The 15,842-nt window shown below is 37.0% G+C and overlaps 1 protein-coding gene across 1 annotated transcript in view; it reads right to left on the reverse strand.

Moving 5' to 3' along the window:
- Positions 1 to 1,435: 1,435 nt before the first annotated feature.
- PARP4 (poly (ADP-ribose) polymerase family, member 4) overlaps positions 1,436 to 15,842 on the reverse strand; it is a 58,841-nt gene continuing 44,434 nt past the window's right edge. Inside the window, 8 exon segments of the mRNA XM_009335259.1 lie at positions 1,436 to 2,016; positions 3,388 to 3,520; positions 4,397 to 4,499; positions 6,530 to 6,631; positions 7,784 to 8,476; positions 9,879 to 10,022; positions 13,515 to 13,610; positions 14,990 to 15,070. Coding sequence (XP_009333534.1) covers positions 1,866 to 2,016; positions 3,388 to 3,520; positions 4,397 to 4,499; positions 6,530 to 6,631; positions 7,784 to 8,476; positions 9,879 to 10,022; positions 13,515 to 13,610; positions 14,990 to 15,070 — 1,503 coding nt within the window. The 3' untranslated portion in view covers positions 1,436 to 1,865.

Below are 15,842 nucleotides of genomic sequence, written 5' to 3' on the forward strand. Positions count from 1 at the left end.
CCCGGTACAGAGGTGTTCTTTGCCCTTAGCTGGATGAGGCTTTGGGGAAACGCAAAAGACGGATGTACACAGACACCTCAGGACGAGGTCCTGCTGGGGAATGGGGTTTCTCACGAGGAAAAAGAATCTTTTTGAATTTCATAGTATTTTGCATGTTAAAATAATTGCCTATAGGCAAGCACACCTTTTTTGATGTAACATGCAGGAGAAAAAAAGACAATCTTGTAAGAAAAAGCAAATAAACCACATCCTATTTGCTTATTCAACTGCCTTTGCTAGAGCCAGCGTTAATATATTGGATCTCAAACAGTTCCTTAAAGAACACACATCACTCAAATGAAACTCAGGCTTTAGCATGAACGTATACTTTTTGTACAGACCCATACGTGATGTATCATTGCAACAGTGAAAACACCAAGCTATATGAATAATCAACTGCAATGAAGGGAAAAAAAAAATTATTCATATTTTTGCCAGCACTTACTTTCCAAGATGACTAGTAATGCAACAATTGACCATCCAAAGACCTAACAACAGATTTAGAAGCTAGTTTATCATTGTCTACATTAAAGAGTCTTTCTAGTTCTTAAGAAACCCATATCCTAGCTCTTTTCAAATAGAAAGTGTAGTGCAAATCTTCCCGTTGTATTATTTACTAAAAAGAGCCAGTATCTTACACACATGAAAACAAGGATTCAGAGCACCTTAGAAACAGAAGGACCGCAGGATATCCCTCTTAGCAATCTCCTCTCCAAGATCAAGTGTATCTACTCCATCCTTGGCAGATGTTTGCTTAAATTCTCATGAAAACATCTATGAAAGAGATACCATGGTCTTCCTTAGTAACCTCTTACAACACTTCTCTATTACTGCTGGGGAGCATTCTCCGTTCGCTAGGGCAGCGTAACACATTACCTATGGTGGCTGTGGGATCTCTGAATATGTTTCTGAATATGTCCAACGGTTGGACAAACAAGCGTAGAGTATGTTCTGTGGATCCCGCCTCAGTGCAAGCAATGGTACTAAATCTCTAACTACATTTTGTCAGATCACAAAGTACCGAAGAGTGATTCTGTGCAGCTCCTTAATTTAGAAGAGGTAATGTGTTCATTCAAACACCTGTGAAAAGCCTACTGAATTGAAATAAATGGCTTTTAGTCTGGTTTTGTTATTAGGCTTCAGTGTTTAGTCCGGTATAAAATACAACTAATCGGTTAGTTTTTCGTCAGAATAAAATCAGAATACAGAGTAACAGCAGAAAAAAAGAGAACTCATTCCTCCTAACAAAACTGACCTACGTATTCGCAAATTGACCTATGACTGTTAAGCAAAGCAATGCAGGAGAAAAATAACTGTTCTGCTGTTTGCATTTCAAGGCACACTGTAGGAATTACAAAACCATCCAATTGAAAACACTGTTATGTTATGAAGATATTTATTAGTTCTTTGTTTATCACATTCTTGTATCTGTCAAAACATCCCCTGCCATATTTAACTGAATTACTACATTACGCTTTCTTTACCGCGCCATTAAAGAAATACATAAGATTTTAGAAGAAATCAAAACAAAGATATTATAAAAGTACTTTTATATCCTACAATGAATCAGATTAATGTAGAAAAATGAAATAAAGGTATTTTTAACAGTTACAGGTAAATAAAATACTACATATATGTAAAATCAAGACTTTATAAGACCCTGTATTTCCATACCTTTAAGTCTGTGACTATGAGAATTATTATTCAGTAATAATATAAGATCAAATGTCCTCAAACATTTTATGTAAAACTGCAAGGAAAGCTAACTCTGCTATTATCTTAAAGAATTATGTGATCAAATCTTTTAAGTAGAAAGAGAACTGACGTTAGATAAACTTGATACCCAATATCTTCTTGGTGGCAGAATCCCAGTCTTTCCCAAGTTCAAGTCGATAGCAAATAGATGGAAATCGCCTCTCAACTCTTCTTACCCACTCTATTGCTTTCTTGATCAACTCAAAAGCCCAATGAACACCACTGTGTGTAGAAATGAAGTTTTATTATAATAAAATCTTGTAAATCCAGCAAAGAAGCAAGAAGAAAATAATTTCTTCTAATGATAATTACTTGAAAATTTTCTATAGTATGATGGTCCAGCCTATATAAAATATCATCTAATGCAGAAAACGTCATCTGAGCTGCCCTGTCTTTTTAGAATCTTCCACATGGGAAATATGTAGACTTATTAACATTACTTGCATTTATTTGCACTATTCCGATCACCACAGTGAAGTACTATGCATTTCATAAAGGCAAACTTGACTCCTCCCTTGTACATTCACATATGTTAGAATTGCTTTCATCCAACAGTCAATGCGTATTCCTGACAAGAGTAGCCAAAATTATACAACCAATTTTTCCCTCTGTCAAGGAGTTTCAAAAGAGGGAGGAAGATTTCCAGGGCTCTCCTGACTGTTTCTTTATCCTGTTTCTACATGCCCTGTAAAGCATGAACTGTGTAAAGCTTCCCATTTTGGCAGAAGGAATCTGTTGGTCGCTGGGGCAATCCAGATTCACGGGAGGCGTATTCCTTCATGCTTCTTTTAAGACCTTTGTCTTTCCTCTATACAAAAAACTTGCCAGCTGATAAGTGTTAACTTCACCCCCAAAGAAAGGGAATTTCCAGACGCAGGGACCCTATATTCAAAAGATAATAGAGCACTGGGACATACGGAAGTGAGGGGGGCGTGGTTGAGAATGAGCCAGCACCAGCATTCCCCACAGCTAAAGGAAAGGGTGGAAGTTGTGCTGTAAAGAGTCATCTGCTCTAATAATTTCAAAAGTCTTGCCCAGAATATTTTGTGGTGTATGCTCATGAAGAACACCAAGCTATAAATATAATCCTAAAAAAAAGTGCAGGCCAACAGGCACAAGTTACATGAAGGAAAAGTCCGACAGAATTTTTTTCCTAATTTCTAAACTAAATGATACTAAACACTGGAAAAGGTTGCCCTTGAAGTTGACAAATCTCCATCCTTAAAGATATTTAAAACTCAGCTGGGCAAGATCCTGAACAACTTATCCTACATCTGAGTTGGCCCTGCTTTAAGGAAGAGATGACCTCCAGAGGTCATCATTATTCAATGATTCTAATAAGAAGTATAAAATATCTTTTACTACTTTCTATACTTTTCAATTTTTGTATCATATTTTGTAAAGTATTCCTTCCTCCATCCATCCTCTTAAAAGAAACCACATGCCACCAATATGATTAATACCTTCCATTCCCTTTTCTACAGCCATATCCTGTAGTATAGTCATTGACTCCCCATATTGAAATTAACCTTCCGTATGTTGAGGTGGTTTATATTACGACATTAAATTATAAGATTTTATTTAAAAGCACACCTTGAATTAGATGAATCATCCAGTTTCATCAGTGTTTTGAAAACTATCCCTTTCAATTCCTTTGTGCAGCGGATGAACTGTAGCACAAGAAGAGTAGCAATCAACTGCAGTAGCTTTTCTTTTCCATTTGGGCCTAAGGAAGAAGAAAAGGGAAGCGGTATTACCATTTAAAAGATTTCTTGACAACAGAAAAGGTACTTTCTGCAAAGTACTCCATATAACTTTAAAACATCAGTTGTCCTAATGCTATTTAATTGTTTCACCATACAATCACTACTATCAAGGGTATTCACATTAGTGATTAGACAAACATATTCCTGGCGTTCAGATTTACACTTGGTAATGCTTTGTTGGGATTTCTGCAGTTTGTGTTTGCTTGGGTTCTAATCTACTTTGATTTTAATACATGCAATAATGGGAAACTCGTAAGATTTTTGTCCTTTGATGAAGCATTGTGCCCTCTAATAATTTAGAAAGAAGGAATTGCCTTTTTTTTTTCCTCCAAATTTTCTGGTCTGCTGCCAGCAAAGAGCACCAATTGACAGAATCAAACAGCAAAGTGTGTACAGGTGGAGTGTATACTGAATGCTGCAGACAGGGTGTGTGTGTGGAAGAATTATATAAATATTATTCATATTATTTGAAATGTGAAAAGCAGAAGTGATCCCTGCCTCTCTCCTAGGAGAGATTTTTCTTTCCTTTTTTTCTTTAGTAGATATTAATATAGCAGATACAATAATTGAGGTAAAAGAACCTCTGTTGCTGCTCCAACTATCTCACATCCTCCACACATTTCTCCAGGAGATGTGCTTAGCAATCAGGATGCTATATTGTGAGAGAAGTTGAGAAGAAACTGCATTATTAAAATCAGGCACTTTTGAAGTTAAGAGATCCATTTAAATTCTGAGCATATCGTATTGAGAGTTCCACTAGACATTTAGAGTAATAACATATACAGATAGGAAATATAATACACAATACTGCTTTTTAATGACAGAAAAGTATTTACCAAGTGACTGAATGCCTTTTCTAATAAGGAAATTGTTAATTAAATGATCAACATCAAATTTCAAGATTTTTCCCAACCGTGGACTGAGATTCCAAGAGCCATCCTGTGGAATAAACAAAGATATGGATAAGCCAAGGATTCAAGACACTGAAAATGTATTTGGCAAGAACAAAATAGACATAGGAGAATTACTTTAAATATTTTTAAAAAGCTTACACAAACACAAAACCTGAAATCCACATAATCAATTTAGGTGATTCAAATATTAAACTTCAAAAACGTTTGATACACTATCAAATGTCTGTAATTGACCTGGAATGTTGTAGTTAGCCTACCTTCTAAAAAAACCCTTAAACAGTAAGAACAAAGTCATTTCGAAATCACTCCCATATAAAGTATGCACAATGACAACACTAGCCTTTTCAAATTTATTTCAAACAAATTCCTTCTGAAAATTATTTTTAAAGGTGCTAAAAAATAAGTATTCCTCTTACTCAAAAGAAACAATAAAGGATCCCTCTCCTCTGCTGAGAATGCAAAGTCTCTATAAAATTATTAAGTTTACTATATATGTTGTTAAATGCAATATTAACAAAACCAATCCTATTTTATCTGACTTCCCCTGCCAAAATTAGACAACTCTCATGATTAAAATTATCTGCCAAATGGTTTGCTACCCTCAGGTCAGATGGAAGACAGGCTTAAGGATGTTCAAGTACTTATTCTTCAATATTAAATACTTTTGAAACTCTACCTGTCCTTGCAGCTGAATGTCTTAGAAAACTGTAACTGTAGACACAAATTTATAACCATTCATTTAAGGTAATTTAGAAGATAATATACGATTTTAAATGGATGTTTAGATGATAATTATCCAAATTATGTAAAAAGTGAAAATCTGTAGAATATTAAGTTTAACTAGTGTAAAAAACTGTAAGAAACTTTTCTTTTTAAAATTCAATAATTGGCAATTCTGCTGAAAAGAAGAAATCTTCAACCGCACTTTGGGAGTTAATTCCCACAAGAGTCAATCACAAGTCTACTACTCTAATCCCCATTGTATCCATGTGGCATATGGTAATGGTTCAATGTTTAGAAATAATTTGATAAAAATGTCCTGTCAAAAATACAGGAAAAATATGTATCTCTTCTTAATGCTGAGGTTGGCTATACTTTAGTACTTTCACATACAAACTTCACACATAAAATAAAGTTACTTACACACAGAACGAAGCAATGCTTTAAAAAAATAGCAAGAAAGAGTCATGAGGATGCAAATACTAGGTGGACTCTGCTGCACAAAGGAACATGAAGCTGGGGCACCTGGAAGACTTACTGAATCTAGTGTACAGGGTGTACTCCCAGCAAAAGGGAATTCAACATACCACTATGCTGAATGGCCAATCTCTGCCGATAAACGACAGGAGTCTCCACTGAGGGCATCCCACGGTGGCTTCTTCACTTGGATCAGGTAATACTCTTGAAAACCTCCTTCTGTTTATTACTTACAGATATTGACTATGTGACCCACAATCTGATTGTTGACCACCACCTCACTCCTTAAGTTGGTAAGCTTACCAAACTGGAGATGGGTTATGCAGAACAGGGACTTCTCCCACCACAAGGGATATACCAAAACCAACAAAGCTAAACATTACCTGCTCTGACTCCTACCTGCAGGATTCTTGGACAGTAGAATTTCATTCTGTTTCCCTAGCAATTGGTCTGACTGTCCAGGGGAAGTTCCTGCTGCAACATCTCTCAGTCCAATCCTCTAAAACCCAATTACTTTTTATTTTCTTGCATAATGTGCATTATTTGCATCTATTTCTTCCACTTAGCTTCCCCTGTATCTTGTTATACTTGTTCCAGGAAGTCCCCAAGCTACAAGCTGATGGTGGCTGTGAAAAGGTTCTGATTTTATACTGTTCCTTACATATCCATTGCTGAGCTGCCCGAGAAAGTAATAAAACATAGCATGACTGACATCATCATATACTTGTAAAATCTGTTTATAAACATTTTATAAATGTATTTTACTTTATCTCAGGACAGGACTCAAGTAAAAATATTTTTTCCTTCTACCTATATTTTATTTTTAAGTAATGCACAAATAGACTATGGGTACTGTACCTGATTTTGGAACGCAAAAATTTCTTTCCAGTTTACAGAAGTCAACTCAATTCTCTGTTGAATCCTTTCTTTCTCTGTTGTTATAAAGCACCTTGATTGTTCCTAGAGAGGATAATGTTCAGTAAGAATCTTACCACCATTACCCATGCAGCTACTACATCATGATACAAAGTAATTGCATTTAAAAGTTTAAAAACCACTCCTCTTTTTAAAAAGAAACCTCTTTTTTTCTGGTTGAAAAAGGTTCATTCTCTCCCACTTAGGAAAGCATTTGCATAAACATCAGCTACAGCTAGAGAAAGTTCCTGTTTAGCAAAATTACAAGGAATGAAATAATTCCAGAGTTAGTGACACATTTTTTTCTCTTTTTAATCAAAACTGTATGTCATCTTGTATTATACAATTATCATTATACTGTCATTTGTATATTCAAATTGAAAATAAAAATGTAGTGTTTAAAATAAAAATTTCTTACCCTGTTCTACCTTACACTGGGCAAATCCAGAGTAAAATTTGACTCTGGAGGTTATCACCACTTGTTGGCTCCAGTTTTATACTGTTTCTTAAGCCTGATGGATTGCCCATGAAACAAACAAAAAAATACTATGACATTGATGTCATCATGCTCTTTATAAAATCAGTTTATAAAGCAAAGAAAACAAAATAATTTACAAAATGTTTATCTCAGGGCAGGGCTGAAGGCAACTTTTCCTTCTACTCATATCTTATTTTTAGGTAATGCATGAATAAAGGATGGGTACTGCACCTGATTTTGAAGCTCAGGAATTTCATTCCTATTTACTGAACAGAACGAAGTCTTTGCTGAATCCTTTGAGTTGACATAAACCAGCAAGATTGGTCCTGAACAAAGAGAGTCATGTTCATTAAGAATCTTGTTCTACCACCATTACCCATATAGCTACTACTTCATGATACAAAGTAATTCCATTTAAAAGTCGCCTATTAGAGTTGTAAGGAACAAGTGGCAGAATTCAGAGTATAAGATTTATCACCTTGAAAAAGAATAACTAAAAACTAACCCAACAAAAAGAGTGCTTTCTGCATTTCAGGTTCAAATTTCTTGAATTGGAAAGCAGCCTCATTACCAGTCTTACCATGTTCTTTTTTGGCTGTACATCCATGAACCTTGAAACGTAAATGTTCAAGGCAGCTTTCATTAGCTGAATGCAGCTTGGATTTCAGCATGACGTGTGTAGCATCCTGTATATAAAAGCCTACTGATGGAAGACTTACCACAACCTTAAACTCCTCAGTAAATCCCTTTTCAGGAGCTGTAACATCACGCTGATATAATGCCTTTTTCTTACACCTCGACCCTGGCAATGCTTCTTTTCTATTAGCTTGAAAAACAGGAAATTTCGGAACAACTTGTTTTTCAACATTAGTCTTTCCAGAATTTGTGCAGGTAGGGATAGGTGAACCAAATACTAAACCCTGCACTGGAGCAACACCAGAATAAAAACCATGTTTCAAGCCTCCCACTGGTATTTGGAAAGAATAAGGAGGGCGAGGAGGAGGGGTACGTTCAGGAACATCCACACAAATGTCTGATTTTGTAAGTGCAGGTGTCTGAAGTGATTTTTGTTGAGTCAGATCAATTCCTTCTCCTGACTGAACTTTAAAACCAAACGATGAGAAAGGTTGAGCAATACATGGCAGAGGAAGGTCACATGGTAAAGGTGACCTTGTTTCAGAAGATCTCTCCTTTGTGATGTCTCTATCAAAACTGAAATTTGATTTGAGGCTGCAAGTACTTTCAAGGTTTCTTTTCAAAGAAACATTTACAAAGCCCTGCACCGTGTTTTTTGGTGAGACGCTCTTTTGAATAACAGCAACTTCTTCACGCTGAAATTGGAAGCTTTCAGGTTCACCTTCCACACTTTGGAAATCAGCTGAAGAAACATTGGCTACTGCTGGGGAACATGCCTGTTTAGTAAAATTACAAGGAAACAAAATAATTCCAGAATTAATAAAATACTTTTCTCTTTTTAATCAAAACAGTATTTCTTTTTATATTGTGTGCAGTATCATTATTATGTCATTCATATGTTCAAAATGAAAGTAATATATCAGTTAAATAAAAAATTTCTTACCCTATTCTACCTTACACTGGGCAAATTCAGAGGAAAATTTGGCTGTAGCAAAATATGAGCAGAGAGGTATTTTACATTATTAAGATAAAAATTATTAACATAATGATGATTATGAGCCAAGGAAGTTCCACTGTACAATATTGTTGTACATACACAGAAGATAGATCTACACAAAATGAAGCATGGATCCTGCTTGTGTTGTGAATCTGGCACACGTACCAGCTGAGGTCCAGTAGCTGCTGCATACAAGCTAGTGAGCCCGGGCTATACTGCCACCATACACCAACGTAGATGTTTAGTACTCTTTTGCCTAGAAATTCTTGGGCCAAAGGATCAGGAAAATGGCTTTATATGAGCTGACCTAAGTTACAGAACACAGACCCAGATACTGTTCTAAACAGCTCACAGTCTTAATACATTACAGACTACAGGCTGAGATGATGCTCCTGAGTTGTATTAAATGCACATCATGGTCATGCACAACATAATTTAATAGACAAATAATTATTTTCTTGAGTCCCCTACACAATTTGGAGATGTAAAGCTTTAATCTGTTAAGACTTGACGGACTGACAGAATTATACCTGCTGGCTAACTGATGCAGGCACCTCTTGTGGTTTCCAAAGTCAAGAGAGAGCTACCATAACTAGCAAACATCCAATTTCACTAGTTCAAGTTTCTCTCATTGCTCCCCCCTTCACCCCGGAGACTGTCCCATTGCACACTAGCAATATGTCCTCATCTTCCAGTCATGCTTATCCCCATTCCCAGTAGTCTCTTTGTTTTGGCTGTACCTCTCTGCTAGTGGAGACTTAGTTATGGATCAATACCTTGATTTTCCTTGAAACTTCCCGCCCCCATCCCCCCGTTTCTTAGAGTTGAATTTAAGGTTTCATCTACACTAGCATATTCTTATGAGAGAATGCCCTAACAGGTGTTAGTTTCTTCTGGAAGGAAGAAGCAGTCTGTATTATCATATTGTCTCTCAAAACTTCTGCTACACTCGTGATATCTTTAAGCGTACTTTACTTTTGGGACAGGTTCCTCCAATTTTTTGTTTATAGTAAAATTCCACATAGCACTTGTATGGCATTAATTATATTCAAAATAATTAAAAATTAAACAGGTTTCATGAACAATTACTATACGGTTACACGTACAATATAGCACCACAACTGGATAATATACCAAAAACATTAGCAATAAGAACATATATTAAATGTAGTTACCGCAGCTTGAAAGGCAATGTCTTCTGAAAATAAGAAGCCAGATTCCATTGACTTTTGGTCCCAGTCCATGTAAGGTAAAAAATCTACATCTTCTTGAGCTATAATTTCCAGGATGTTTGGAGCATCAGCAGAACAAGTTTTATTAGCATCCTAAATTAAAATGCATCACAGTTATGAACCTGAAAACTCTCTGGCATTATAGAGACAGTGCATTTTTCTTTCTAAGTTTGAAATGCGTTGAAAACAGGGAATAAGCAGATAACACAGGACATTAAAAATACTCAGTATATACAAAAAACCCAGTAAATGTAACTTCACATTTTTTACTATATTGAGGGACAATGTATTGTCAGTAATTAGATTCACATGAAATATAAAGGTGGACAGTATATATTTGTATGTATAACTTGTTCAAATCCACATAATTGAAATAAAATCCGTATCTTGAGCAGTTCTTTTTGTCAGAATCCTATTGCCACCTTTTAAAGGAAAGCAAACATAAGCATTATTATAGATGTGCTTAAAATACATTGCATTCTGCAAAATCATGTTAAGAAGACAAATTACATAGCATAACACAGTGCCAAGCTGAATGGGCCAGTTTGGGTATTTCTGCACGGTACTGCATTGTGTTGTGCAGGTGCTTTTGCCTTAAGATGTCTGCAATGTTTTGTTCCACTGGGTCAAAAAAGTCATCCTAGACTAGAAATGAGATTAAAGCTATTATATTTACAGTCATAATTCAAACATAACATTCTAGAAGTCTGTTTCTTGAGAGCCATCATATCAACAAGGGGAAACTGAATCTTTTGAAGAATTGCAAAAACAGATATATAAAAATCAGAATGACAGATAATAATCTGTTGACACTCTTCGTAAACAACTAGTTCATGAAATCACACAGGTGTTCCCTTGCTAATCTGCAACATATTTTTTCTTCTGAATATTGCTCAAGTACCAGATGGAATATTCAGGTGCATTACAGAAAGATATTTAAACTGACTCAGTTTAGTTATCTTATTTTGAAAAGCAGTCCTTGACCTGGGAATTTCTAATAACTTCACAGCATTGCATTTTATAGTTGCTTTTTAATCAGATGTTTTTTGGAATGCATGTCTGTCTTTTGATCTTTAATTGCAAATGTTGGAGTTATTACTCAGGAAAGCAGTATTTCCAGAAAAATCTAACTCTTATAATGTACATACGCTGCTGGTATTGTTTTTTTCATAATAATGTAGACATCAAGACGAACAGTAAAATCAGGAAAAGGTATCCTTGTTTTATCCATTGAATTCTTCATTCAGGCCTACTTTTATTAATATACCATATGAAATAGTAAATTGTGATGATAAAGAACTGTTTTGGACACTGCAAAAAGCTGTAAAAGTTCTCTTTTTTGAACTTCACAAGGTTCCTGTGAGCCCATTTCTCAAGCCTATCGAGGTACTTCTGGATGGCAGCATGAGCCTCTGGCATATCAGCCACTCTTCCCAGTTTTGTATCATTAGCAAACTTGCTGAAGGTACAACTCTGTCCCATCATCCAGAACATTAATGAAGATTTTGAAAAGGACACGCCCCACTATTGGCCCCTGGGGTACACAGTCACTGGCCTCCAACTAGACTTCCTGCCCCTGATCACCACCCTCTGGGCCTGGCCATTCAGCCAGTTTTCAATCCACTTCACTGTCTGCTCATCCGGCCCATACTTCATCAGCTTCTGTATGAGGATCATATGGGAGACAGTGTCAAAAGCCTTACTGAAGTCCAGGCAGACAATATCCACTGCTCTCCCCTCATCTACCACATCAGTCACTTCATTTTCAAAGTTTATCAAGTTGGCCAAGCATGACTTCCCCATGGTTAATCCGTGTTGGCTACTTCTGATCACTTTCTTATCCTTTGTGTGCCTGGAAATGGTTTCCAGGATTAGCTGCTCCACCACTTTCCCAGGGATCAAGGTGAGGCTGACCAGCCTGTAGTTCCCTGGGTCCTCCTTCTTGCCCTTCCTGAACAGAGGAGTGACACTTGCTTTCCTCCAGTCTTCAGGCACTTCTCCCTATTGCCATGATCATTCAAAGATTTTTGAGAGTGGCCTTGCAATGACATCAGCCAGCTCCCTCAGCACTTGTGGGTGCATCCCACTGGACTTATGTATGTCCAGTTTGCTTAAGTATTCCTTGACCTGAACCTCTTCCACCAAGGGTGCAACTTCCGTGCTCTAAACTTCCCCCCTGGTCTCTGCAGCCTTGAATTTCCAAAGGTAAAAGTAAAGACGCTTTTGCTAGTAAAGACTGAGGCAACAAAGGCATTCAGTACCTCAGCCTTTTCCATGTCCTGTGTCACCAGTTCCCCTGCCCCATTCAGCAGCAGGCCTACATTTTCCCTAGTCTTCCTTTTGCCACTTATGTGCTTACAGAAGCCCTTCGTGTTGTCTTCGACATCCCTTCGAGATCCCACTCCACGTAGACTTTGGCTCTCCTAACGATGTCCCTGCATGCTCAGATAGTGTCTTCATATTCCTTCCAGGTTACCTGTCCCTGCTTCCACTGTCAGTATACTTCCTTTTTATGTTTGAGTTTTTCCACGAGTTCCTTGTTCATCCATGTTCATGCCAGGCCTTCTGGCATTTTTGCCTGACTTCCTGTTCATTGAGATAGACTGCTCTAGAGCTTGGAGGAAGTGATCCTTGAATCTGAAATAGTGACTATAGGTACCCCTATAATCAGTGCTGAGAAAAAGACCTCTTAAGAAAATTAATCTGAACTGTTTTAGGTATTTAACTTTAGGATGAGATGAATCAAGCTCTAAAAATATCTATTTATTTCCATTGACCATGAAAGGAAGGCAAACATGACTGATTTATTGCTAAATGTACACACAGGTACTTGGTCAGATGAATTCCCATTCTCTGTGCCCCATCTAATACTTAGTCCAACTGATATCATCTTGCTTATCATGATACAGCTTTCCATTTGAAAACTCTTCTTACTGACCCTTGAATTTCAAGGTTGTCATTTATATGTATTTCTTTCCATTTGCTGCAAAGCTTTTGTTTCTCCTACCACTGTTCTAATACTGAGAACAAATGAAAAAGTTCCATAGTTTACTGCAATATTAAAGAGCGATTTTTCAAGTTTTGCTTTCCTTGTGACTTCCACCTGACACAGACTCCCCTAGAATGACTTTTGCCAATACAAAATCCATTACTTAGCAATCCATAGCTGAAGTGGCCAGTTTGCTATAGTTTGGCATCCTTACTTTTTATGAGAAAGGGTTCTGTGGCTTATGCACCAAGGATTGAAGAGTACTCTTCATCTGGCCTTGTCCTTTGACCTGTCTGGCTCGCACAGCACTATCAGGAATTACAAACCCTTGTAGCAAATCATAACAGGAACACACAGATTGACAAACTTTGATTGTAAAGGAAGGACAAGCAATGTAAGAGATAGAAAAGGAAAATAACTTGCTATATTGCAGAAGAAACCAAAATAATGTAAAAAATAATAGTTTTAGCTCTATTGTAAAAGAATAATCATTGTTCAGCAAAGGGAAGACTAGTTTTGATATGTACAAGGTTACAGAATTTAGAGTCTTTTAACAGAGAAGCTAGTGGAAACAAGATATTATATAGAAAACATACCCTTTTCTCAACCGCAACGAAGCTTGTAAACTGGCTTATAATTGAGTTCTCCAAGCTGAGGTGAATAATCATGTTTTTCAAGATTTGTTTCTTCATCTAGATTGTTAAGTATTAACAAATGGAACAGGTAGAAAAAATAGGATCAGCTAAAAGAAACATTGATGTCAAAACTGAACACATACCTATAAACACACTTATGCACTCTAAATAGGGACATGTGAAAGAAAGAGCTCATGTGAATATACTAGCCTGCCTAACTGTCTACTCCCTTCTAACTTTCTCTACACCCTCACTCAACTTTGGGCAGGGATATGCATTTCGTCTAGTTAGACTTCTTTTGGTTCTATCCTTCTTCTAGTGTAAGAAGCTGTATTTTATAAGAAGAATTAGTCTGAAGTCTCAAATAAGCCAAGATGGCAATATGTAAGTTTTTAACAAGCTAAAAACCATTTTTTTAACAGATCATAGAATCATAGAATCATAGAATCATTAAGGTCGGAAGAGACCTCCAAGATCATCGAGTCCAACCGTCAACCCAACACCACCATGCCCACTAAACCATGTCCCTCAGCGCCTCATCTACCCGTCTTTTAAATACTTCCAGGGATGGGGACTCAACCACTTCCCTGGGCAGCCTGTTCCAAGGTTTAACCACTCTTTCAGTAAAGAAATTTTTCCTCATGTCCAATCTAAACCTCCCCTGGCACAACTTGAGGCCATTTCCTCTCGTCCTATTGCTTGTTACTTGGGAGAAGAGACCGACACCCACCTCGCTACAACCTCCTTTCAGGTAGTTGTAGAGAGCGATGAGGTCTCCCCTCAGCCTCCTTTTCTCCAGGCTAAACAACCCCAGTTCCCCCAGCTGCTCCTCATAAGACTTGTTCTCCAGACCCTTCACCAGCCTCGTTGCCCTTCTCTGGACACGCTCCAACACCTCAACGTCCTTCTTGTGGTGAGGGGCCCAAAACTGAACACAGTATTCGAGGTGCGGCCTCACCAGGGCCGAGTACAGGGGCACGATCACTTCCCTGCTCCTGCTGGCCACACTATCATCACATCATTAAGTCTGTCTATCTGTAAAACACAGGTCATTATCTTCCACCATATCCTATACAAAAGCTATGGACTTTCGCTGGACTAATATGTATTGATCTTCATGAAACTAAAATGTTATATGCCACAAGAAAAGAAGAATCACCAATGGCCTACAATGACAGGGTATAGATTAGGAAAAATACACACACATTATGCCAATAGAGGACACTCTTATAGTGGTGAAGAACAAAAGAGTGTCCCAAAATTTTTCAAAATTTTATCTGGGAGGATATTACTATATGGTGACTTTAACCTTAAAATGATATTAGAATTGCAACCTTCTAGTTATGTTTAACAAAGCAAGAAAATCTTCTCTATTCCACTGAAATGTTTGCTATTTAGCATTTTAAATGTATACTTTTTATTTCAGATTATCAAACCTCATGTTCTGTTTCATTCTCATGAAGAATCCCATCTTCATAGTCATTAATGAAAGCTCTTGCTGCGAGTTTGTGCAGCACCTAGAAAGAAAACGAAACTGATGATAAAAGTAGTAACTTTTTTTTTTTTTTTTAATTCTTCCTTTCATTTATGAAGTACAGCTTCAGGCAATTAGCTTCCATATTTACACAGAATCCCATTCTCTAAGGAAGGGTCAAGCTAATTTTCCATTTGAAAAGCAATCACAACCTACACCTAAGGTATATTTTTATTTCACTTAATTTCAGCAAACTAAAAAATACCCAGGTCTTTACTTGTTGTGTACGTTCTCTCTAGAGTCAAGGGTGAGGAAATAAAAGCAGGCATGCAAACAAGCAGAAGAACTCCACCAGGCAATTAATCCCAACTTGAAACGGCTAACTAAAACAGGTAGGAAGAATGCCCCTTCTGGACGTACACATTTTTCTCCAGTGACTGTAAATGGAGCCTGGACCACTACCTCAAATTTAGCCAACAATATCTATATAGGTGAAGTTAGGTAAATTAATCCTGTCCATAAAAATACAGAATTTGGGGAAAAAGTAAAGTGAGTCTAGAGTGTTCAACTTCAAGAAATCATTAGGTCTACCATAATCAAGTAATTTTTTGATCTGAGGGGCTGTACGCAGAAAAGGGAAATACTGAACTGTACTAACCAGAAATTACTTTTCTGAACTAAACCAGTCTTTCATAGAAAAGAAAAACAATTTTGGTCTCTTCAATATGTTAAAGCTAACAAAGAGAGGGAGCTTTATGGGGGCAATGTGGTAAAGTCCAGCTGTATTCCAGTTCCAATTGCCAAAACATTCCTGC

The sequence above is a fragment of the Pygoscelis adeliae genome, unplaced genomic scaffold, assembly GCF_000699105.1.
Source record: "Pygoscelis adeliae isolate BGI_AS28 unplaced genomic scaffold, ASM69910v1 Scaffold142, whole genome shotgun sequence".
NCBI lineage: Eukaryota > Metazoa > Chordata > Aves > Sphenisciformes > Spheniscidae > Pygoscelis > Pygoscelis adeliae.